Source organism: Zonotrichia leucophrys, chromosome 25, assembly GCF_028769735.1.
Source record: "Zonotrichia leucophrys gambelii isolate GWCS_2022_RI chromosome 25, RI_Zleu_2.0, whole genome shotgun sequence".
Taxonomy (NCBI): Eukaryota; Metazoa; Chordata; class Aves; order Passeriformes; family Passerellidae; genus Zonotrichia; species Zonotrichia leucophrys.
In genome coordinates, this window is record NC_088194.1 from 3121759 (window position 1) to 3143819 (window position 22061).

General features: G+C 52.5%; 4 protein-coding genes across 4 annotated transcripts; all 4 read right to left on the reverse strand.

Annotated features, from left to right (window-relative positions):
* Positions 1-2941: 2941 nt before the first annotated feature.
* LOC135457579 (keratin-associated protein 5-1-like) lies at positions 2942-3943 on the reverse strand. Its single transcript, XM_064732288.1, has 2 exons — positions 3356-3943; positions 2942-3169 (listed from the first exon to the last, which is right to left on the reverse strand). Exons 1-2 carry the CDS (start codon positions 3941-3943, stop codon positions 2942-2944), a joined length of 816 nt encoding a protein of 271 aa, XP_064588358.1.
* A 6204-nt stretch (positions 3944-10147) lies between these two features.
* On the reverse strand, positions 10148-10360 carry LOC135457679 (keratin-associated protein 4-3-like). The gene has a single exon (XM_064732389.1). The coding sequence runs from the start codon at positions 10358-10360 to the stop codon at positions 10148-10150; it is 213 nt and encodes a 70-aa protein (XP_064588459.1).
* A 3473-nt stretch (positions 10361-13833) lies between these two features.
* Positions 13834-14073, reverse strand: LOC135457613 (keratin-associated protein 5-3-like). Its single transcript, XM_064732319.1, has one exon. The coding sequence runs from the start codon at positions 14071-14073 to the stop codon at positions 13834-13836; it is 240 nt and encodes a 79-aa protein (XP_064588389.1).
* A 4185-nt stretch (positions 14074-18258) lies between these two features.
* Positions 18259-19509, reverse strand: LOC135457614 (keratin-associated protein 5-4-like). The gene is made up of 2 exons (XM_064732320.1): positions 19429-19509; positions 18259-18972 (listed from the first exon to the last, which is right to left on the reverse strand). Exons 1-2 carry the CDS (start codon positions 19507-19509, stop codon positions 18259-18261), a joined length of 795 nt encoding a protein of 264 aa, XP_064588390.1.
* Between the last annotated feature and the right edge of the window lie 2552 nt (positions 19510-22061).

Genomic DNA, 22061 nt, shown 5'->3' on the forward strand with positions numbered 1-22061 from the left:
CTCCCGTAGAAATTGAATCCGCTACTGTTCACATGACAGCCGGGTCCACCACCGCTCCCGTGGCTACCGGATCCACCAGTGCTCGCGTGGCTACCAGATCCGCCACCGCTCGCGTGGCTAACAGATCCGCCACTGTTTGCGTGGCTACTGGATCCACCACCGCTCCCGTGGCTACCAGATCCGCCACTGTTTGCGTGGCTACTGGATCCACCACCACTTGCCTGGTTATTGGGTCCGAAAATGGGCCAGAGGCAACGGGATTCGCCGCTGTGCTGGGAGGAGCGTTCCTTGTCCTGGCGGGAGGACATGGTTGGAGACCTGCTGGGAAAACTCATCCTTGAGTGAAGGCAATGGGCAGGGATAATGCAGGTGGACCTTAAAATCCACTCACTGGTTTTAGGGACACCCCCCACTAGCCCATCCCAAGTCCCATCCAACGCGAGTTGGATGTGATGCAAGCGGATGGGACCTGGGATGGGCTGGTGGGGGGTGTCCCTAAAAGCAGTGAGCAGATTTTAAGGTCCTTTCTAACCCAGCCCTTGCCATGGTTTCATGATTCCATAATTCCATGATTTCATGGTTCTAAGCCAAGTTCTTGAGCAGGAGAGGAGTAATCACCGCACATCTGCCCGTGGTGACTCCTGTGGGCGAGTCTTGGTCTTGTACATCAGAGAGAAGTGAAAAGAGAAGAGAAGAGCTGGACAGACTCCAGAGCAAGACATGAAGAGCCCTCGGCCACCCGAGCAATGAATTTTTACCTTTTCCTACTCGGCAGAAGGACTGAGAAGGAGATAGGACATGGAAGAGAAGTGCCCAAGATCTCAGGACAGGGGGCACCCTGAAGAGGATTAGGAGAGTAAAAATCAGATGGATCTGGACTCACCTGGACCAGAAGGAGCTCGAGAGGAGACGCTGAGGAGCTGAGACGCGGAAGAGCTGAGACGCTGAGGAGAAATGGGGAGCGGGGGCTTTTATAGTCTTAATTAGGTTTCTCTGGAAATGGGAGGGACCTGATTGCTCAGTGCCCTGAGCATTTGGCTAATTATGACTATTTCCGCACCCACGCTGTTGTTTTGGGGTTTTTTTGGAGCAGATCAATATCCTGACACCCCTCTTGTTACTCCGTAAAAATATTAATTGCCCATCACGCCTGGCTCCCACGTGAGCGCCGTAGGGCTGGGAGAGTTTGGGATGGTTTTTGTCACCTTTGATTGGGGCATTTACCTGTTCCTTGTGCCAAATTCTGAACTGAGATGTTAGAGGGTGGTAAGGTTGGATTGTGGGGTGGGGTTGTAAAGGAAACCCAGAAATGAACAGGAAAGGGAACAAAAATGGGCACGGTGGTGGGTAGGAACAATAGCCATAATTGGACAGGGCATCAAAGAAACACCAAAAATTCTGAATAAAGTCAGCACTAAAAGCAGTGTTGGGATTTTTCAAGCCTGTCCTTTCTTTATTTTAAAGCTTTCAACCCAAACAGAAGGAATTTAAAGCCCATAGGATGGAGAAAACATCTTGGTAGGAGTGGGAGGACATTGGGATCTGCGTCTTACACCCTCCGCTTTGGAGACAAAAATGTCTTTGTGCCCATGGAGAGCTTCAGGTCTCATCTCCTGCAGGACTCTAGAGGATACTGTGATATTAAAACCAGCCTGGATGGCATGAAAATTAAACAGAGAGTCCAGGAAACCCCTTGGTCCCCAAAGGAGCTGAATCACTGGAACTGATAGATGAGGAAATCCGAATTCCTCACTTGGGATATTTCACAAACATTGGCAGAATGGAAATCCTTGTGAAACTCATGATCCATGATTAGTTACAGCCCTGATTCCGTCGTGGGGATAAACCTGCTCCATCGATGGAGGCAAACACCTGAGCCAGGCCCAGGGGGCACCTGGGCTCATGTATGGGGCAGGACTGTGCTGACCCTACAGCTGCTCCCTGTACCCCCTACAAATCTCCTGTTCCTTGGAGAGGCATCCCTGGATCCACAGACACCATTATAAGCGGGAAATGCCTTTTTTTGGGGTCATTTGTTGCTTTTATGAAGGAATTGCCCTTGCAGAGGTTGGCGAGGGAGGCTTGAGGTGGTGTCACTGTCAATGTCCACCCTAAAACCCCCACCCTGCACCTGTGTTTGCTTTTTCCCTTTTCCTTCTGGAGAAATCCCCACCCTGGGAGTTGGCTGATGGTGCCATGTTCCATGACCTGGTGCCAGGAGGGGATGGAGGCGCTCACCTGGGCTGGGGAGGTGCCAGGAGCTCCGAGCACGTGGTGCCGTGACTCACAGCAGCTCCACATCCCTGCTTGGCCCCAGAAATCCTCCCAAGGTGCTCCTCTCCCAGCCCTACCAGGAATTTGGGGGCTTTCAGAGCCATTCCCAAGTCCTCTTCCTGCCTTTTATCCCCAGGGCTTTTTTTGGAGGTTTATGGTGCCAGTCCAGCTGCACCTGCCACCTCGTGGTCCCAAACAGATCCTCTGCTTTTCCTCTCTCCGTTAAAATGTGGATTTTTCTTACACAACTTCATTAATATTTAATTACCCCCTTGCATAAACACCCCGCGATGAAAACTGTTACTTTACCAACCAAGAAATTGCCTGGAGTGGGGACGAGGAGCCACCAGGTGGAACCACCCCGGAGCCTCCTTGTGAGGCCGCTGCAAACCCAGCTCTGGCCACCAGAAGGACCAGGAGCCACTCAGAGGGATGAGGAGATTAAAAACACGGACGCGAGGGGGGTTTGAGCCAGCATTTTTTAATTTATTGCCTCCACATCTGCTGTGAAATGAGGTGAAAAGCATTTTAAATTTCACAGCATCAGCGGGTCACAACTTCAGAGCGCGTTACAAGCAGGGGGGACAGAGCGGAGATGGGTGACAAAGCAGGACAGGGAGGGGGGACAGGGACAATTCCCTTTGTTCCCCCTCACTCCTCACGTCCTTTATTTGATCTTCCGGGCTGGCACTTTGCAGACTTGCTTCTGCTGCTGGCGGGGGATGCCCTTGGCCACGGGGACACAGCCCTGCTGGACCGGAGCGGGACATGGACAAGGACAGGTCTGGACTGGAGGGGGACAGGTCTGGACTGGAGGGGGACAGCTCTTCACTGGGATGCTCTTCACGGGAGGGGGACAGGGACAGGGACAGACCTGCACTGGTGGAGGACAGGTCTGCACTGGGATGCTCTTCACGGGAGGGGGACAGGGACGGGGACAGACCTGCACTGGTGGAGGACAGGTCTGCACTGGGATGCTCTTCACGGGAGGGGGACAGGGATGGGGACAGACCTGCACTGGTGGAGGACAGGTCTGCACTGGGATGCTCTTCACGGGAGGGGGACAGGGACGGGGACAGACCTGCACTGGTGGAGGACAGGTCTGCACTGGGATGCTCTGCACTGGTTGGGGACAGCTCTGCACTGGGATGCTCTGCACGGGGGTCCCACAGCACGGCTTCCCCCCTTGGACCACTGACCCGTGGCACCTCTCGGAGCACACAGACCTCCCATAACCCTGGCACCCCCCTGAACCCCCATAGCTGTACGTGGGTCTCCTGACACAGCTGGACCCTCCTCCATGGCATGAACCTGAGGAGCCCTGGCACCTTTCAGCACACACAGACCTCCCATAACCCTGGCACCCTCCTGAGCCCCCATAGCTGTACGTGGGCCTCCTGACACAGCCGTCCCCCCCTCCATGGCACGAGCTGGAGGAGCCGTGGCAGCGCTCGGCGCAGCGGGGCTGTCGGTAGCCGTAGTGCCGGTAGTCGTGGCCCCTCATGCCCTCGCAACCCTCGCCGTGGCAGCCCGAGGAGCCGCCCGAGGAGCAGCAGGTGGAGTAACCGTAGCGGAAGGGCGTGCGCCGCGTGTCCAGCCAGGAGCCAGAGGGGTCGTACCAGGTGGAGTTCAGGTTGAAGAAGGATTCTCTTCCTGAGGAGTAAATCATGGCGGGGATGTGGGGGAAAACCTGGAAGAGAGGTGGATTGGTGTCAGAGTCTCCTCTGATTCTGTTTAATTTCCCATGGGGTTTATCCTGAGGGCGTGGATCCAGAGGAAATTCCTGCAGTTGCCCAACGCTGGTGAGATTGCATCCAAATTCCATCCAAACCCTCTTTCTGACCTTTTCTTTCCCGTTTTTCACCTCCAAGAAGGAAACCAATCACAAGGCACCACCACACGTGGTGGCACCGCTGTAAATCCCACACCAAATCCCTCAAGAACTTCTCCCATGTCAGAGAGTGGTCTGAGGGTCCAGGTGTCCCCTCCCAAATCCAGACCCCCCATCCAAGAAGGGATGAGCCTCACCAGATCTCAAACGAAGACAGGCACTGCCCAGGGGAGCAGAATGTGAGAGGCCAAGGGGCCGAGGGCTTTTATAGAGCTCCGAGAGTTCCCCTGAACGTGAAACACGCAGCAGGAACGAGGATTAAATTATTTATTGGCAAAACATCTCCTCCATTTGGATGCTGTTCCCAGTGCCTGGCATGTTCTGCTTGACTCACCATTTCTGATAAGCATCTTTTAATTATAACATCGCTCCCCAGCGGGGCACATAAAAGACTTGAGACGGTCTAAGCCCCATTTTGGATGTGTGAGGCAGGTAATAAAGGACTTATTCACCCTCTGCAGGATGACCTGTGAGTCAGGAGCTCCGAGCCTCCCCTCCTGCTGTCCGTGAGGAGCATTTCCAGGTGAAGCACGAGCAGGTGATGGGAAGAGCCAGCTCAGAGTCACCAAAAGCAAATTGTGCCCGTCGGTTTCTGTGATGCAGGGGTTGGCTCTGGGCATGAGGCAGCCAGGATGGGCAGGGCCTGACACGGCTTTTCCAGGGAATTTCTGGCTGCCTCATTCCTGGAAGTGTCCAAGACCAGCTTGGACAGGGCTGGAATGGTGAGAGGTGCCTGTGGGAGTTGCAGTGACATGATCCCTAAGGTCCCCTCCAACCCAAACCTTTCCATGATTCTCTTTCCTCCCCATTTCTTCATTCCAGATTTGCCCCTCTCCTCACTCCAGGTTGGTTTTTTGAACCCTCCCAACCCAAACCATTCCATGATTCTGTTTCCTCTCAATTGCTGCATTCCAGATTTGCCCCTCTCTTCATCCCCAAGGTGGGTTTTTGAGGTCCCTCCCAATCCAAACCACTCCACAATTCCATGGTTCTGCCCCAGTTTTTGTGAGGTTTTTGTCACAATCTCCCCCAGCAGCCTCGGGGTTAAACTGGGGGAGGTTTGGACCTGGTGGATGAAAAAGGGGCTGATTCTGGAGCTGGTGCTGTTTAACAGCTTCATTAAAACCCTGGATTATGGGATGGACTTGGAAAATTCTCAAATTGGGGTGAGGGGCTGGGATGGAGGAACTGGAATGGGGGAACTGAAATGGGGGAACTGGGATGGGGAACTGGGATGGATGAGGCAACTGGGATGGGGAACTGGGATGGATGAGGCAACTGGGATGGGGGACTGGGATGGGGAACTGGGATGGAGGAACTGGGATGGAGGAACTGGGATGGGGAACTGGGATGGGGAACTGAGATGGAGGAACTGGGATGGGGGAACTGGGATGGGGGAACTGGGATGGAGGAACTGGGATGGGGGAACTGGGATGGGGAACTGGAATGGGGGAACTGGGATAGATGGGGGAACTGGGATGGATGGGGGAACTGGGATGGGAGGGCTGTGAGAAGCAGCTTGGGAGACAAACTGGACCAAATCAGACCTGGAAGCGAGGGCTGAGCTGGCCCTTGGTCTGTGGGCCCTGAGCCACCGTTCTTGGAACTGGGAAGAAAATCCCTAATAAAACAAGGCCTCTCCCAAGGTAAATTTCAGGTACGTGTTTTTTTATTTGGAATAAGACACGAGAAAAAGAAACTGCTGTGGTGAAGAAAATGAGGATTAATTTCCTTTTTTGCCCTTCCCAGCTCTCCGTGGTGGTTGTGTGAGGACATGCCCGGGTCATGCCGAGGCAACACAAAGAAATTACAAAGAAATTACAAAGAAATTAAATTATTTATTTTCATGCCCTTTGCGGGAGGCTTTTTTGGCAAAGTGAGGAGAAGCAGCAGGTTACCCTTGTTCCTGCACCTTCCTGCAGGAGCGAAAAGGCATCCCCGGCATGCACAGCCACCCCTCCCGTGCCGGGCCACGCGCTCATTATCATAATTAACATGCAAATGAGGATGTGCGCTGCTCCCATTCGGGGGATGAAGGCACAGGGCAGATGTTGGTGCCCGGCTCTGCCCATGCCGAGCTCCCGGGGTGGGTAAACCACGGTGGAGAGGATTTTCCAACCTGGAGAAACCCCTGAGGGCAGAGCTGAAACCTTGATTCCGATTTAAATGTACGAGTTCCCTCGGGAGAGTTTGAATGGTTTTCAGCATCTCATTGTAATGTCGGTGGGCGAAAAAGAGAGGAACCGAGAGTTTGCTAAATTATGTTCAACTTTATTCTTGATTTTCCAACCTGGAGAAACCCCCGAGGGCAGAGCTGGAGCCCTCCCGTGTGAGCCCTGATTTAAATGTCCGAGTTTCCTCGGGAGAATTTGAATGGCTTTCAGCATCTTCTCGTTGCGATGTCGGTGGTCAAAAAAAAGAGGAACTGAGAATTTGCTAAATAATTTTAAAATTTATTCCTTAGTACACGGGGAGGAGACAAAGCTGCAGGAGCCTGTGATGCTCCTGCCTTTACAGTGGTTCGTTTTTTCTTGCCAAGTCCTGGAGCTGCCTCCCAACAACCTCGGAGGTGAAGTCCAGGAGAGCAGATCCGTGGTGGTTCCTCCGTGTCCGAGCAGCCTCAGGAGGGGGAACCCCCAGGGAAAACCAAAACCCGGCAAGGGGAGAACGCTCCGAATTTAAAAATTTAAAGTGTCAGTGCCGGGGCCAAGCAGGGCATTCTCAAATCTGACGTGCAAAAAAAGCAGCAGCGAGCTCAGAGCATCCCTTGGGCAGGGGGGTGAACCCCCCAAACCCAACCAGGAGCTGGGGAGGGGTCCCTGGGCTCAGTTCTTCACGCAGAGGGGCACCAGCGTCACCTGCTTCTGCTGCTGGTGGCCGGGGTGAGGCGGCAGGGGGACAACGGGGGGACAGCAGCGCTGGGAGGGCCGGGGGCAGCAGGGCACGGGCCGGGGACAGCAGGGCACGGGCCGGGGGCACCGCTGGATGCAGGGACAGCGATGATGCAGCGGCTGCAGGACCACCGGGGGTTCCTCATCCTCCTCGGGACGTTGCTCCACTCGCCTGCGGGGCTTGCCCGGGTCGGGCTCCGGGCACGGCGGGCACGGGCGGTGCTGCTCCAGAGGCCGCCGGTGGATCCTCACGGGCGGGGGGCACGCGGGGGGCACCGGGCTCACCTCCACCCGCCGCCGGGGCTTGCAGCTCTGCGGGGCTGGGCAGCAGGAGGGCCGGGGTGGGCACAGATCGCCGGGGTGGCAGCTCTGGGTGGAGCCCTCGGTGTCGTGGCTGAGGGTGCCGGGGTTGGGGCAGATCTCGGGGGGGTTGGGGCAGGTTTTGGGAGGGTCGTGGCAGTGCTCGGTGGAGCTGGAAGGTGTCCTGTGCTGGCACAGGTCGTGGTCGGTGCCGCCTTTGTGCTGGAGCATCCTGGGGCAGAGATCACAGAATCGGGGAGTTATTGAGGGTGGGAAAGAATTCCAAGGTCATCCAGTCCAGCCTGTGATGGACATCACCCAGCCAGGAGCACTGAGTGCCACATCCAGGAATTCACCGGGCATCTCCAAGGATGGAGACTTCAAACCTCCCTGGGCAGCCCCTGCCAAGCCCTGACCCCTTTCCAGGAGGAAATTCCTCCCGAGTCCAACCCGAGCCTGCCCTGGCACAGATTCTCCCCTCCTGTCCCTGTCCCCTGGGAGCAAAACCCGACCTCCCCGCTGTCCCCTCCTTGTGCAGAGCCCAAAATTCCCCCCGGGCCCCCTTTTCTCCAAGCTGAGCCCCCCCAGTTCCCTCGGGAGCTGCTTCTCCCATGACTCACAAATCCTTTGAGGGTGACCAAGCCCTTGGGCATAAACAACCTGGGAAAACGCGAACAAAAAACCGACGCCTCTTTTTTGTTTCTTTGTTTTTTTTAGTATTTCCAAGGAATCGGAGAGAATCCAACTCACCCTGCGAGCAGAAACGGACGGGCTGAGCAAGGAATCGGAGTCCTGAGCACAGAGAGCCGGGGCTGGAAGCTTTTATATGGGCCGAGCTGTGCAGGGAATGAGGCACGTCCTGGGAATGAATAGCTGAGCACTGAGGCCTCTGCCTTGTGTGTGTGTGTGTGTGTGTGTTTGTTCCTGGAGCTCTCTGTCGGGTTAATCAGCCCCAATTAACGCCTGGCCTGGTGTGGGCAGTGTTCTGCAGAGGCTGTGGCCATTATCTCATTAGTCCTGGTCGTGCTCGGATGGGCTCCTGCCCCGCGTTAGTCAGACGGGATCCCGGGATGGGATGCGGATACCTGGGATGCCGGGATGCTGAGTGATGTGCCCAGAAGGGGACTCTGGTGGAGGTGGGAAAACCACAAAAAAGCCCAGGAGTCCTTCCAGAGGGTGAGGAGGGAATCCAGGCTGGCCCCAGCACCGGGTGGGAGATGGGAATCCGGGATTCCTACAAACACCGGGCTCAGTGGCAGGCTGGGGATGGGATGTTTGTAGGTTTATTCCCTGATTTAAATGGATTAAATTAAATTAATTCGCTCCCAAATGTGGAGCACCTTGGCTATGGCAAGGAAAAGCCTTTTATGTGTGGAAAGTCTGGAATGGGGACACCAGAGGAGCGATGACCTCACACAGAAACAATTCCAGGCTCTGCCAAGCACCGTGTCCAGCTTTCTGGCATTTTTGCTTTGTGGAGCTGCTCCAGTTTGCATTTCTGTGGCCGAGACATTTTTGAAGCACCAGGAAAATTCCTCTCCCAGGAGCCCCGCGGGGCTCCAAAGGCATTTCCATGTGGAGTAAGGGATGCTCGGAGCTCTGCCCGGTGGAATTTGGGTTTGAATCACTGGGAAAAGCATCCGCAGAATTCGGGGGTGTGGCTCCAGGGCTGCGCTGGCACCTGACAGGGCTCTGCTGTAATTTATTCATTTATTCCGTAGCTACAGGAGAAGTGGAATTGCCTGGCAGGAGGCCACGGGATTTGTGTGGAAAGATGAAAATCGGGATCTGTTAGGGCCGAGCAGGATTTTAGGTTTAGAACTCATTGCCAGAGCCCCAAGTTGATGCTGTGTTTGGATTTTTTTTTTCACATTAAAGGAATTTTGGAGCCACTTCCCTTCCTGAGGATTTCACAAATCCCCGAGTGTGAATATTGAATTTCTGATCTGGTCTCTTAAAGTATACCACATTTTAACAGAATCCAGAGAAAATGACTCAGTGTTTTTGGATCCTTCAGGCTGGACCTAAATCTGATCAGCCTGGGTTAGTGGGAGGTGTCTCTGTCCATGGCAGGGGTGGGACTGGATGAGATTTAAAGTCCCTTCTAACCTGAACCACCCTGGTCTGTTTAATAATTTTAAAACCTCTAAAAGCTCAGCAAGAGCTTTTAAATGTGGGAAGATTCCCATTAGGAATAGAAGACCTCCAGCTCTGGCTTTAGGACCACAGAGACGCTGTGGTCTCAAACTGGATCTCAAATCAGCAGGAGAAAAATGAATTAAACTGATTAAATGAATGAATTAAACTGTCACCTCTTGCTGAGGTGACATTTTTCACTTGCAAGTCCCATTTTCCCCCAGGTGAACCTAAAGAGTTCACCGGGTACACCGGGGCGTTGTCGTCACAGAATGCCAAACATGCAAAATTAATTACATTAATCAATTAGGCAAACGCTAAACACATCCCACACTACTGTTTAAGGGATAAAGAGAAATGAATAAACATAATCCAGGAGTTTGCAGGGTCAGAAGTTACAAATTTTATTGTCTTTCATGGCTAATTGGGGATTAAAGAAAGAGAAGGGAGAAGGAAACTGTCCCATCACCAAGAGGGGAAGGAAGAGCAGCGCCAGAAACTCTCTGGGCAGCAGCTTCAGGGCACAGCCAGGGGACTAAAGGCAGCAAAAAGAAATTCTAGGTGTCCAAACACAGCAGGAGGAGTGTTTGGGCTGGGATCCATGTCCATATCCATGTCCAAATCCATGCTGGAGCCGGGAATCCACCAGGTGGGCTCAGTTGCCGCAGCAGCCGCTACCGCAGCAGCCGCTGTTGTTGTTGCTGATGGTGTAGCAGCAGGACATGGGCATGCAGCAGGACTGCACGGGCATGCAGCAGGGGCTGCAGCACTGCATGGGGCTGCAGCACATGGGGGTCTTGCAGCAGCGGGGGCTGCTGTAGCAGCACACGGAGTAGTTATTTCCGCCGCCGCAGCATCCGTTGGGCATCTTGGGTGTGGTGGGAGAGGAGGCGGAGCTGGAAGGAGCAGAGAGAGGCTGTGAGGGGGAGCAGCGGGTTTGGAATTTGGGGAGAATTCAAGGCTCTGGTCATTCATTCAGCTTTGGGGGTTCAAGGAGGGCAAACCCAGGGGTGTCCTGTTTATAAATGATGTTTTGCCCGTGGTGCAGGGGCCCAATGGCTCATTCTGGTGTCTTAGGAGGATCAACCCACTCTGGACCCTTCTGGAATGTTCTCCATGCCCTTCCCCTGCATGGCCCTGCTGATAGTCCCAGAGCCTCCCTGAACATTCCCAGCTCATCCCCGAAACTCCTCGTGCAGAGTCCATAAAACCCCGACTCCAATTCCCGTCCTAGACCCCCAGAAATACTTAGATCTGCTATAAATATCAGATATCCAAATTTTAGATATCCAAAATTCCCTTTTGGGAGGCGAAGGAAGGGTTAGAAGTTCTTACTTACCCTGCTGAAGAGTGAGGAGAGCTGAAGGTAGGAGAAGATGAGCGAATGAAGCGAGCTGGGCCCGGAGCCCTTTTATACTCCCGGCCATCCTTCCTCCTGGAAGTGAGACAGCCATTGACCATTCCAGCTTCCCTGTTTATCCATCCAAACCCATATTTTTTAGCCATAGGTGTCGCCTGGAATTTGCATTTCGCCTCATTACTGGTGATCCACCACGCTCCTTCTGCCTCGTCATGGTTTAGCCTGGAGATAATCAAAGGGCTCCCGTGAATTTGGATGAATTTGTCCTCATCACAACCTTGTGAGGGAGCTAAAAAATGCGGCCTCGTATCTGCTGGATGGAGATGTTCTGGGACTGACTCAGCAGCAGCTGGTGCTGAATCAGTGCTGGAGCCCAAACCCAGCCCCGGCGTCGTGCCGGTCGTTCCGTGGGGATGGCGTTTGGAGCAAATTGGGGGAAATGTCAGGAAGATGGGGATGTTTGTTTGCTCCTGGTCACTGAATGTGCACGTGAGGAGGGAGCCAGGAGTGTTTGGGATGTCTGGGGCTCAGTCACCCGCATGTGACTCCGTGAAAATGCGTTGTGGAATGGTTTGGGTTGGAAATGATCTCCAAGATCATCCAATTCCACCCCTCTGCAGGGGACATGGGCAGGGACATGTCCAGGCTGCTCAGAGCTCCATCCCACCTGTCCTTGGGCACTTCCAGGTTTGGGAAGTTCTCAATTTAATATTTTTTTATTTTTATTACTATTTTATTAATATTCAATTAAAAGGTTAAAGGGTAGCTCTGCCTGTGCAAGAGGCAACATGAGGGATGGCGGCTCCAAGAATGGATGTGGAACACCCCAAATCAACATTTCCCTCCTGCAGAGTCCAGCTGAATTCCAGGAATCCTGGAATCCTGGCCCTGAGCAGGGATGGAGGGCTTTGGACTTGGCGCAGGACCCTCTGAGCGTATTGGAAATGGAGGGAGCCCAGAATGAACCAAAAGTGAGAAGACTGAGGTGGAAGAGAAGGGCCCAGCACAGAAACTGCTCCTCACTGGGCTGGTGGAGCTGAGTGGGAGGCAGGGACTCAGGAAGAGACTTTGTTGAGGTGAAACTGTTTTCTGTGAGGGAAGGGCCATCAAGGCAGGGCAGAGCCTTGGGCAGCTGGAGCCTGGCAGGAGCACCGGGCAGGAATTTTGGGAGGAATTTTTTTCACGGTCTGAAATTGCAGCTCTCAGTCGAGGACCACATTATCCTGAGAGCTGCCTAATGAGAGGATGGAGGATCCTGCCTGGCCAGTTCCCTGCTGCTGCCTGACATCCTCAGGGATCCCGGGGCTGCTCAGGAGAGGGGTCGGCCCAGGTGAGCTGGAACCAGCCCCGAGGACGGTGACAAGGACCTTGCTTTGCTCTCTGTGCGGTGCAAGGGGGAGCAGAATGAGATTTTAGAGCTGTTTCATCCCTGCAGGAAATGCCAGCAGCTCCTTTCCAGGCTTCCCAGGCATGACAGCAATTCCTGGAGTGAAACAAGGGAGAAGCAAATTGGTAATTGTGACTTCTGCGTGAAGGGCAGGAGAACACGCGCGGCATTTCCTTCCTGATGGGACAGACAAACCCACCTGGACAGATCAATTTTTTAATTTACAAGGAATTAATGGGGCAGAAGCAAAGGGATGCACTCCACTTGTGCCTCCAGAGGGAGGTTTTCCATTGGCAGCTGTGAGAAGGGAGGTGGAGGTGGGCATTTCCCACCCTGGATGGTCGTGTCCAGCTCAAGGTACCCAAATCATTTTTGGGAGGTGGGGTGAGCATCACAATGTAAACAAGGGACTGAAGCAGTGTGGAAACAGAGTCAGAAAAGGGCATAAAATGCATCCAAAGGATGGCAGTGCAGAACTTTCATGCTTTGGTAGAACCCCAACCAATCCTTGAAGGCGGCAGAGGTTCCTCAGCATTTATTTTACAAACAAATGTCTGGTAACTCAGTTTGGCAGAGGCAGAACCTCCATGTCCTGAGTGTTATACTGTCTGCAGGGACTGGCTGTGGGTCCTGAGGCAGATTTTGGCTGTCTGGGATGTGTCTGTGTCAGACTCTTCCTGAAAACATTCCTGGTTTTTGTGAGTTTATGAATTATTTTCATAGAACCAGAGACCGTTTTGGGTCAGAAGGGACCTTAAAAATCATTTATTCCACCCCTTGACATGGGCAGGGACACCTTCCACAATCCAAGGTGGCTCCAAGCCCTGTCCAACCTGGTCTTGGGCACTTCCAGGGATGGCACAACCAGAAATTCCCTGGAAAACCTGTGCCAGCTCCTCACCACCCTCACAGAGAACGATTTCTTCCCAATATCCAACCTCCGTTTTGGACCCCACTCCTCCTTGTCCTGTCACTGCAGTTCCTGATGAAAAGTCCCTCTCCAGCTTCCCTGGAGCTGCTCCATATCCTGGAAGGTGCTGTGAGGTCTCCACACAACCATTTTTTCTCCTATTCTCTTCCTATTTCTCTGCTATTTTATACAGAGAGGGCAAATATCATTCCCAGAGGTGCCAGAAACTCCAGTTTGAATTAATTTACCATCAGGAATACCCTGATTTCATTTGAGTGAACACCTTGGAGACAGGAGAATCCCAACACTGTGAAAAAACACCGGGAAAAGATGAAAGGTGCGGCCAAACCCCCTGGATCCACCAGCGAACAAACAGCTCAACACCAGGAGGTTGCAGGGTCACAAACTACAGGTTTTATTGGGTTTTTGTTCCAGAAAGATTGAAACGAAACAGTGATGAAAAGAGTGAAACATCCCACACACCGAGAGGAGAACGAAGAGCAGCGCCGGCGCTCGCGGGAGGAACTCGCCGGGCGGCGGCTTCAGGGCACATCACAAGAATGAAGTGAAGGAAGGCAGGAGAAGAAGAGGAGTTCTACAACTTCTAAGCACAGGAGGAAGAGCAGCGTTTGGGGTGTTATCCATATCCAAATCCGTATCCAAGAGGGAACGAGCCGGGTGGGTTTAGTTGCCACCGCAGCAGCCGCCGCTGCTGCTGCCGCCGCAGCAGCCGCTGTTGTTGCTGCTGATGGTGTAGCAGCAGGGCATGGACATGCAGCAGGACTGCATGGGCATGCAGCAGGGGGTGCAGCAGGGGCTGCAGCACTGCATGGGGCTGCAGCACATGGGCCTCTTGCAGCTCTTGGGGCTGCTGTAGCAGCACATGGTGTAGCTACTTCCGCCACCGCAGCATCCGTTGGGCATCTTGGTGATGGGAGTGGAGGCGAAGCTGGAAGGGAAAGAGAGAGTTTGTGTTTTTCTCTGCTTGAATCTCTCAGAGGTTGAGGCAGCTGAAAGCTTTCTTATCCCCAAATCCATCCCAAACTGGCCAGGGAGGTGCCTGGTGTCCTGAATCCCAGGACAGACTCATGTGCTTCTGGCGTTTTGTCCAGCACTAGTACTGCCAGAGAGAATCCAAAACCAATCCAAAAGGCAGCCCAAAACCAATCTCTGCTCCCCAAAACCAATCTCTGCTCCCCAAAACCAATCTGTGATCCCAAAATCTTCTGCAGGGTCCAGTCCCAAACCAGACAGCCCAGAAAACCCTGGAGAAGCCCAGGGAAACAGAGAGTCCCAAAGTAAAGACAAGTAGCAAAGTCCAACTTACCCTGCTGAGCAGTGGAGAGAGGAGAGGAGAAGTGGAGATGATCGAATGAAGACCCCTGGGCTGGGGGGAGCCTTTTATACGCTCCAAAGCCTCCTCCCCTGGAAATGAGGCATCCCTTGGCAATTCCGACCCCGTGGATCACCGGGGTACCCCCTCACGTGTCTTCCTCCTCCGGTGTTTAATCTCTGCCTCTTTCTGTTTGCTCACCACCTCAATTGTGCCCCATAATTACTCCTCCAGAGGAAACAACAGATGCAAATTTTCTAATGGATTTGCGTTAATGGCGCTGGAGGGAGGGACGGAGCTCTGAGGTGTTCCCATCCCTTCCCAAGGAATGACCTTGGGACACAGGGACGCTTAACAATGTGCCTGGGGGGAGCCAGCTGCTGAAGCAGTGGGACAGCCATGCCTGGAACTTGGAGTTGTCATTGCTCATGTGTCCCCTCTGCCCTTGGCCAGAATCTCTGGGGGTCAGTGGAAATTTTTGGTCAATGGGAATCCTTTTTTTCCTGCCTCTGTGGTCAAAGTTTAGGCTGAAATTTCCCCTTTCTCAGTCTTGCTCTTGGGCCTCCCTTCAGGGTGCTAGGTCCTCACAATCCCTGTTTTGTAATTTTGGTTTTATTATTAAGATTTTTTTTTTGTTTTCATCCATGGAATGGATGAGTTGAGTCTAAATGAAGCGGCTTTCAAAGCAACAGTGCATATGGGAGGGTTTTTCCCTGTGTAGTTTCCACACATCCCATTTTCTGAGATTATCCCAAAGGTTTCTGGGACTGAGGATCACTTGTGGTGATCACGTTTGAGTGCTCACATGAGGAACTGTGGCCACATGCAGAGCAGGGACAGCTCCACGTTGGAAGATGTTGACGGTGCCTCCATGTGATGAGAGGGGCCTCTGGTAAAAGATGGGAATTCCAGGATGCTGAGGCAGCACCAATTCATGGCAAAAAGAGGCTGCCATCACATCCAGGAGGCTCTGACTGTGAGGCTGACGTGGTGGCAGGTGATCCCCGGTGACTGGGACAGGATCTGCCTTTCCAGGATGTGAGCACGACCTCTTGTGACGTCGGGTGTCCCCTCTGGAATTGTCCCCAGGGGAGGACATTGTTTGGGTCGCTCAATAACAACCAAGAGTTGCCTGCAGGAAGCAACGTCCTCCTTGTGTAAACCCTCAAACATCTCCCTTGAATCAAGCATTCATCGCATTTTTATCGGGGTTTATTGCTGTCCTGTTGGCCAAGATGATTCTGGTATTGTAGTCATAGAAATACCGAATGATTTGGGTTGGAAGAAACCCCAAAATCATCCAGTCCTGGATGGGCAGGGACAACTTCCACTATCCAAGGCTGCTTCAAGCCCTGTCCAGCCTGGCCTTGAGCGCATCCAGGGATGGGACACCCATGGAATATCCTGTGCCAGGACATTGCCACCCTCACAGGGAAGGATTTTTTTCCAATATCCCACCCAAACCTGTCTCTTCTCCAGACTGGGCCACCCCACCACTGTCAGCAATTAGAGCATTTTCCCTGCGGTTCAATGCCATTTAACCTGAGTTTGGGTCAGAAATAACATCTACAAAAAGTTCCTTTTATAGGCCACGCCCCATCCTGCCATGTTTTTGGAAACTTTCATGGTGGTTCTGTGAGTCTGAGATTTTTGGGAGATTTTTGGGGATCTGTTCCTGCAGCTTTTCCAGTGTGGGGTAAGACCATGTTGGATGGAGCTCTGGTCTAACTGCAGGTGTCCCTGTCCATGGCAGGGGTGTTGGAACGAGGTGGTTTTTGACATCCCTTCCAACCCAACCCATCCCATGATTCTGTGATTCAAAGATGGAATGAATATTATGAATATTCACAAGATTCCTTAAAGAGAAAGTTCTTTATTGAATGTTCTGATCTGGGATATCCTCCTGGCTGATTTACAATAAATAAAAACCCTCCTGAAGACCCAAGAATGTTTTCAGAGAGTCAAACACGTAGAGAAGATGATTTGAATGCAGATGTCGCTTGTGAAGGTTGGAGGAAGCAAATCAAGCCAGAGCTCCAGGCATTTTCTCCAGACCTGCAATTCCCAGCTGAGTCCTGCATTTTAATAGCAAAGAAAGTCCCAGCCAGGGAGGGAAGGTATCGTTGACTCATGGGTTTGCTATTTTAGGAATGAGGCTTTTAGATTGGATGCCAACCCCAGGTTTCATTCCTGGCTCGGAACGCGCAGAGGAAACGCTCTGCTCCTGTAAAAATTCAGCGATTTCTGGGGGTTTCTAAGCTTTTCTTTTTGGAAGATGGTGGTGGGAAGAAGATGCTGCCTGCTGTCCAGTGAGTAGTGAATTCCTCCTGGTATTCCTGTTGGAATGTCACTTCTGAGGTCAGGGGCGAGCTCCTGTGCATCTCAGAGCTGTCCACAACTTCCTCCTGAGGGGCAGCTCCCATCTCTGCTCTGGGATCGGGGGCAGGACCTGAGGGAACGGCTGGAGCTGTGCCAGGGAAGGTCTAGGTTGGATATTTCTGGAAAGTTCTTCCCCCAGAGGTTGGTGGGGCACTCACCAGGCTCCCCAGGGAATGGGCTTTGCCCCAAGGGTGCCAGAGCTCCAGGAGCATTTGGATAATGCTCTCAGGGACAGGGTGGGATTTTAGGGTGTTTTTGGAGGGGCAGGAGTTGGGCTTCATGAGCCTGGTGGATCCTTTCCAGGATATTGGAGGAGTCTCTGATTTCACAGCACTCTGATTATGGAGTGCTGTGTTTTCAGACGGTGCAGTTACGCCTCCTCGCTCAGTCCTCGCCCTTTGAGTTTTAATTACTTCAGCTTTCCGTTCTGTAGTAAAATATGAGTGAGGTGAATGCTCAGGAAGGGCTAAAAGGAATCAAGGAATGGTTTGGGTTGGAAAGGACTTTTAATTTTTAAGTTCATCCCCTTCCTCCCCTTGACATGAGACACCTCCCACGGTCCCAGGCTGCTCCAAACCCTCCAACCTGGCCTTGGACAATTCCAGGGATCCTGGGGCACCCACAGCTCCTCTGGGCACCCATTCCAGAGGATCGGGAATTCTCTGCTTGCTTCAGACACAACTCAATGTGTGCCATGGTCAGCTCTTTGTGTCCCAAATGTGTGTAGACCTTGGCCAAAGGCACAGGTGGTGCCAGAATGAGGACAGAATCCTGGGCAAAGTTAAAAATCCTAGGCAAGGTGACAAGTCCCGGACAAGATGGAAAATTCTGGGCAAGATGACAAGTTCTGGGCAAGATGACAAGTTCTGGACAAGGTGAAAAGTCCTGGACAAGGTGGCACATCCTGGGCAAGTTGGAAAATTCTGGACAAGGTGACAAATCCTGGGCAAGGTGGAAGATTCTGGGCAAAGGGACAAATTCTGGGCAAAGGGACAAATTCTGGGCAAAGGGACAAATTAAGGGCAAAGCCAAGTAAGAACAACCAAAAGACCAAATGTTGCGTTTTGCTGAATGCCAAGTTTTATTGTCTACAAGTCAAGAGAGGAAATGAGGAGCGGTCACAGTGACACCAAAGGTTTCCCAAACACCAAGAGGAGAATTAACACCCCACTAATATCTAATGCCGTATACGATGGGTGGTAAATTCAGGTCAATAATTAATTAAAGACAGTCAATAACTAAAGACAATTGATAAATAAGGGACAGAAAGAAGCAACTGCTTAAGCTTGGAAGGAAGAAGAAAATCGCTATGAATTGTCTCCATCACCATGAGAACCAGAGGGAAACGAGGAGCTTTTCACTCCTCTGTGCCCATTTTCAGAGCCACCTGGGGCAGTTTAGCAGGTCTTCCTGAGGCTGGCACAGCACTGCTGGATGGGGATGCAGGGGGTGCAGTACTTCTTCACGGGGGTGCAGCAAACCATCACGGGCTTCTTCACCACGCAGCAAGGAGAGCAGCAGGGCCGTGGGACACAGCACACGGACTTGTGGCACACCTTGGTGCAGCACACGGACTGGCACGGGTCACAGCAGGACTGGCACGGGTCACAGCAGGACTGGCACGGGTCGCAGCAAGGCTTCTGGCAAGGGTCACAACAGGACTGGCACGGATCACAGCAGGACTGGCATGGGTCACAGCATGGCTTCTGGCATGGGTCACAGCAGGACTGGCACGGGTCACAGCAAGGCTTCTGGCATGGGTCACAGCAGGTCTGGCACGGATCACAGCAGGGCTTCTGGCACGGATCACAGCAGGACTGGCACGGGTCACAGCATGGCTTCTGGCAAGGGTCACAGCAGGACTGGCATGGATCACAGCAGGGCTTCTGGCATGGATCACAGCAAGACTGGCACGGGTCACAGCAGGGCTTCTGGCACGGATCACAGCAGGACTGGCAGGGATCACAGCAGGGCTTCTGGCATGGATCACAGCAAGACTGGCACGGGTCACAGCAGGGCTTCTGGCATGGATCACAGCAAGACTGGCACGGGTCACAGCAGACAGTCTTGCATGGATCACAGCAGGGCTTCTGGCACGGGTCACAGCAGGTCTGGCATGGATCACAGCAAGGCTTCTGGCACGGATCACAACAGGACTGGCATGGGTCACAGCAGACAGTCTTGCATGGATCACAGCAGGGCTTCTGGCATGGGTCACAGCAAGACTGGCACGGGTCACAGCAAGGCTTCTGGCATGGGTCGCAGCAAGACTGGCATGGATCGCAGCAAGACTGGCACGGGTCACAGCAGGGCTTCTGGCATGGGTCACAGCAAGACTGGCATGGGTCACAGCAAGACTGGCACGGGTCACAGCAAGGCTTCTGGCATGGATCACAGCAAGACTGGCATGGGTCACAGCAAGGTTTCTGGCACGGGGAGCAGCACACAGTCTTGCAGGGACTGCAGCACACGGTCTTGCATGGGCTGCAGCACACAGTCTTGCATGGGCTGCAACACACAGTCTTGCATGGGCTGCAGCACACGGTCTTGCATGGGCTGCAGCACACAGTCTTGCACGGGGTGCAGCACACGGTCTTGCTCTTCACGACAGAGCAGCATCCGGTGGAACAGCATCCAGTGGAGCACATGGTGTTGGGAGAGGAGTGAAGGGTGGCCGGAGCGAGGACCTGGAACACAAAGGACTTTGAGTTTCAACCCATCTTTCCACCCTGCCCAGGCCCTCATCCCACCCCTTTTCTTGTTTCTTTGTCTTGAGTTGGAAACCCAAGATCCTAGCAGGAATCAAACCAACTCTTGCTCTGTCCCAGAGATGTTTGAACTCTCCTGGGAGCTGCCTGTTCTGTGCTCCTCCCTGAATTTCCACCCCAAGCAGCTCATTTTCCACTGTGCTCTGTCCACCTTTTCCAAGAGGCAACAGATAAACACTCAGAAAATCTGGATTTCAGGGACAGCTGTAGATCACAGAACCCCGTAACCATAGAAGACTAAAACCATGGAATTGCAAAACCTTGGAACCGTAAACCCATGGAACCAGAAACCCATGGAACCATAAAGCCATGGAACCTTAAAGCCATGGAACCACAAAGCCATGGAACCACAAGTCCATGGAATCAAAAACCCATGGAACCATAAACCCATGGAACCTTAAACCTATGGAACCTTAAATCCGTGTAATCACAAAGCCATGGAACCATAAACCCATGGAACATAAACCCATGGAACCACAAAGCCAAAGAACATTTTGGGTCAGAAGACACCTCTGAAGGTCCATCCAGCCCAACACCCTGCAGAGATCATGCACAACAACCCAGCCTCAATCCACCTCTTCCCCAAAGCCAAAGAACCAAGAGAACCAAGGATCTTTGGTAGGAAGCACTCACCGTTCTTGTTCTTGCTGAGAGCTGAAGCTGTGTGAGGAGCAGAGGCACCTGGAGACCTTTTTATTGAGGTCGGAGTTGTCCTGCCGGACATGAGGTACCCCCCAGCAATCTGTGATTTACGCACTAAGCCTGTACTTATTCACCCAATGGGCCTTCATGTGTTTAGTCTTTGCCTCGTGGCTTTTGACCAACCCCTCAATTTTGGGTTATTATCAATTTGTTGTGTGAATTTTTTACAATTTTTTAATGTCGAGTTAATTCTTGTGGGACGCTCGGAGGCATTGTTTCTGCCCGCTTTGCATATGGTAAGGTTGCTGTGTGGAGATGATTAATTGACATAAAAATCCTAATTAAGATTGAGGTGCAGTGGATTCCAGAGGTGTGCAGAAGCTTCTGGACGTCAGTTGCTCCTTGATATGATTTTTAAAACAGAATTCCAGGAAGTGCAATTCCATGGTCCCGTGCTTTGTGTCTGAATGCAGAAATGTTGGAGCCCAAAGTCCTTCTCTGGGGTCACCAGAAGGGCAAACCCAGAAAGTTCTCAAAGTCCCATCCCTTGCTGCTTTATCCTATCTGTGCATGGGAAAACACCGGGAATAAAATCATGGAATATCCCAGTCTTGAAGGGACCCACAGGGACCATCCAGACCAACCCCTGGCCCTGCACAGCCCCAAAACCCCACCCTGTGCCTGAGGTCATTGTCCAAACTCTCCTTGAGATCTCTCAGGCTCAAGGCCTTGCCAATATCAAACATTTTCACTGCAAATTCATTGTGGAAATTCGGAATTGGTTTTGGGTCAAATCGGAGATTGCATTTTTCCAATTCCTCTTTGGCGCATTTAAATAAAAGCAAAATGCAAAATGGCTCTGGAAGTTTTTGCATCCTGTTTATGCTCTGCATGACTTGATCTGCAAAATTCCTATTCAATTCTTTTCAGATTCCAAGATGCCCTGGAGTAATGGAAGAGCCACCCACGGATGCTAATTCTGGAAAAACTCCGTGCTCAGCTCCCAGTCACCTGCTGGCAGCGATTAGCGCTGATGCTAATGATCACGTTGTGATCAGCCATTAATGATGGATGTTAATACCTATTTTGCATAAAAGCTCGGGTGTGATGTGTCCTGAGCATCTCAAGGATCTCAAATTAAACCACGACTTTATTAAAAAATGATCTCTCTCCTGTCAAGGGAAATGTTTGGTGTCTGAGGTCACCTCCAGGGGTGGAAAAGGGGGCTGAGCACCGAAGGACGCCCTGCATCCCTGGAGACCCCTCACTCTAGTGAGCTGCATTTGCTCATCCAATTCTGGACCTTGAGGACACTTTGGGCCACCAGAACCTTCCATTTGGCTCCTGGTGTCACAAATCCTCTGTTTCCCCTCAGTTCCGCTCTTGATGTTCGGCCACGTCACAATTGGAGGAGCTGCTCCTCCTTCTAGGAATCCACGGGACCGAGCTGCTCCTCCTTCTAGGAATTCACAGGACCATGAAGTCACCACTTCTCCGGGCAAGGCCATCCCAAGGTCAACGTTCCAGTTCCCTCAGAGCTTAATTTCCTATTGGCTTCAGCTGCGTTAATGACCTTGAGCCGGGTGCCGCCCATTATCTCCTAATTAGTGATTGACATTTGCGCCGGCTGAGCCCCCGCGTGATCTGCAGGAGATTCCAGAGCCTCCAGAGAAATTCCAGCATCAGAAATGTGGGACATCCCGAGCAGGAAGGCGATGGAAGAGAGTTTGGCCAAAACGAGGTCGTTTTATGTTGACTTTGTACGGGTTTGGTGCATGGGTTCATCCAGT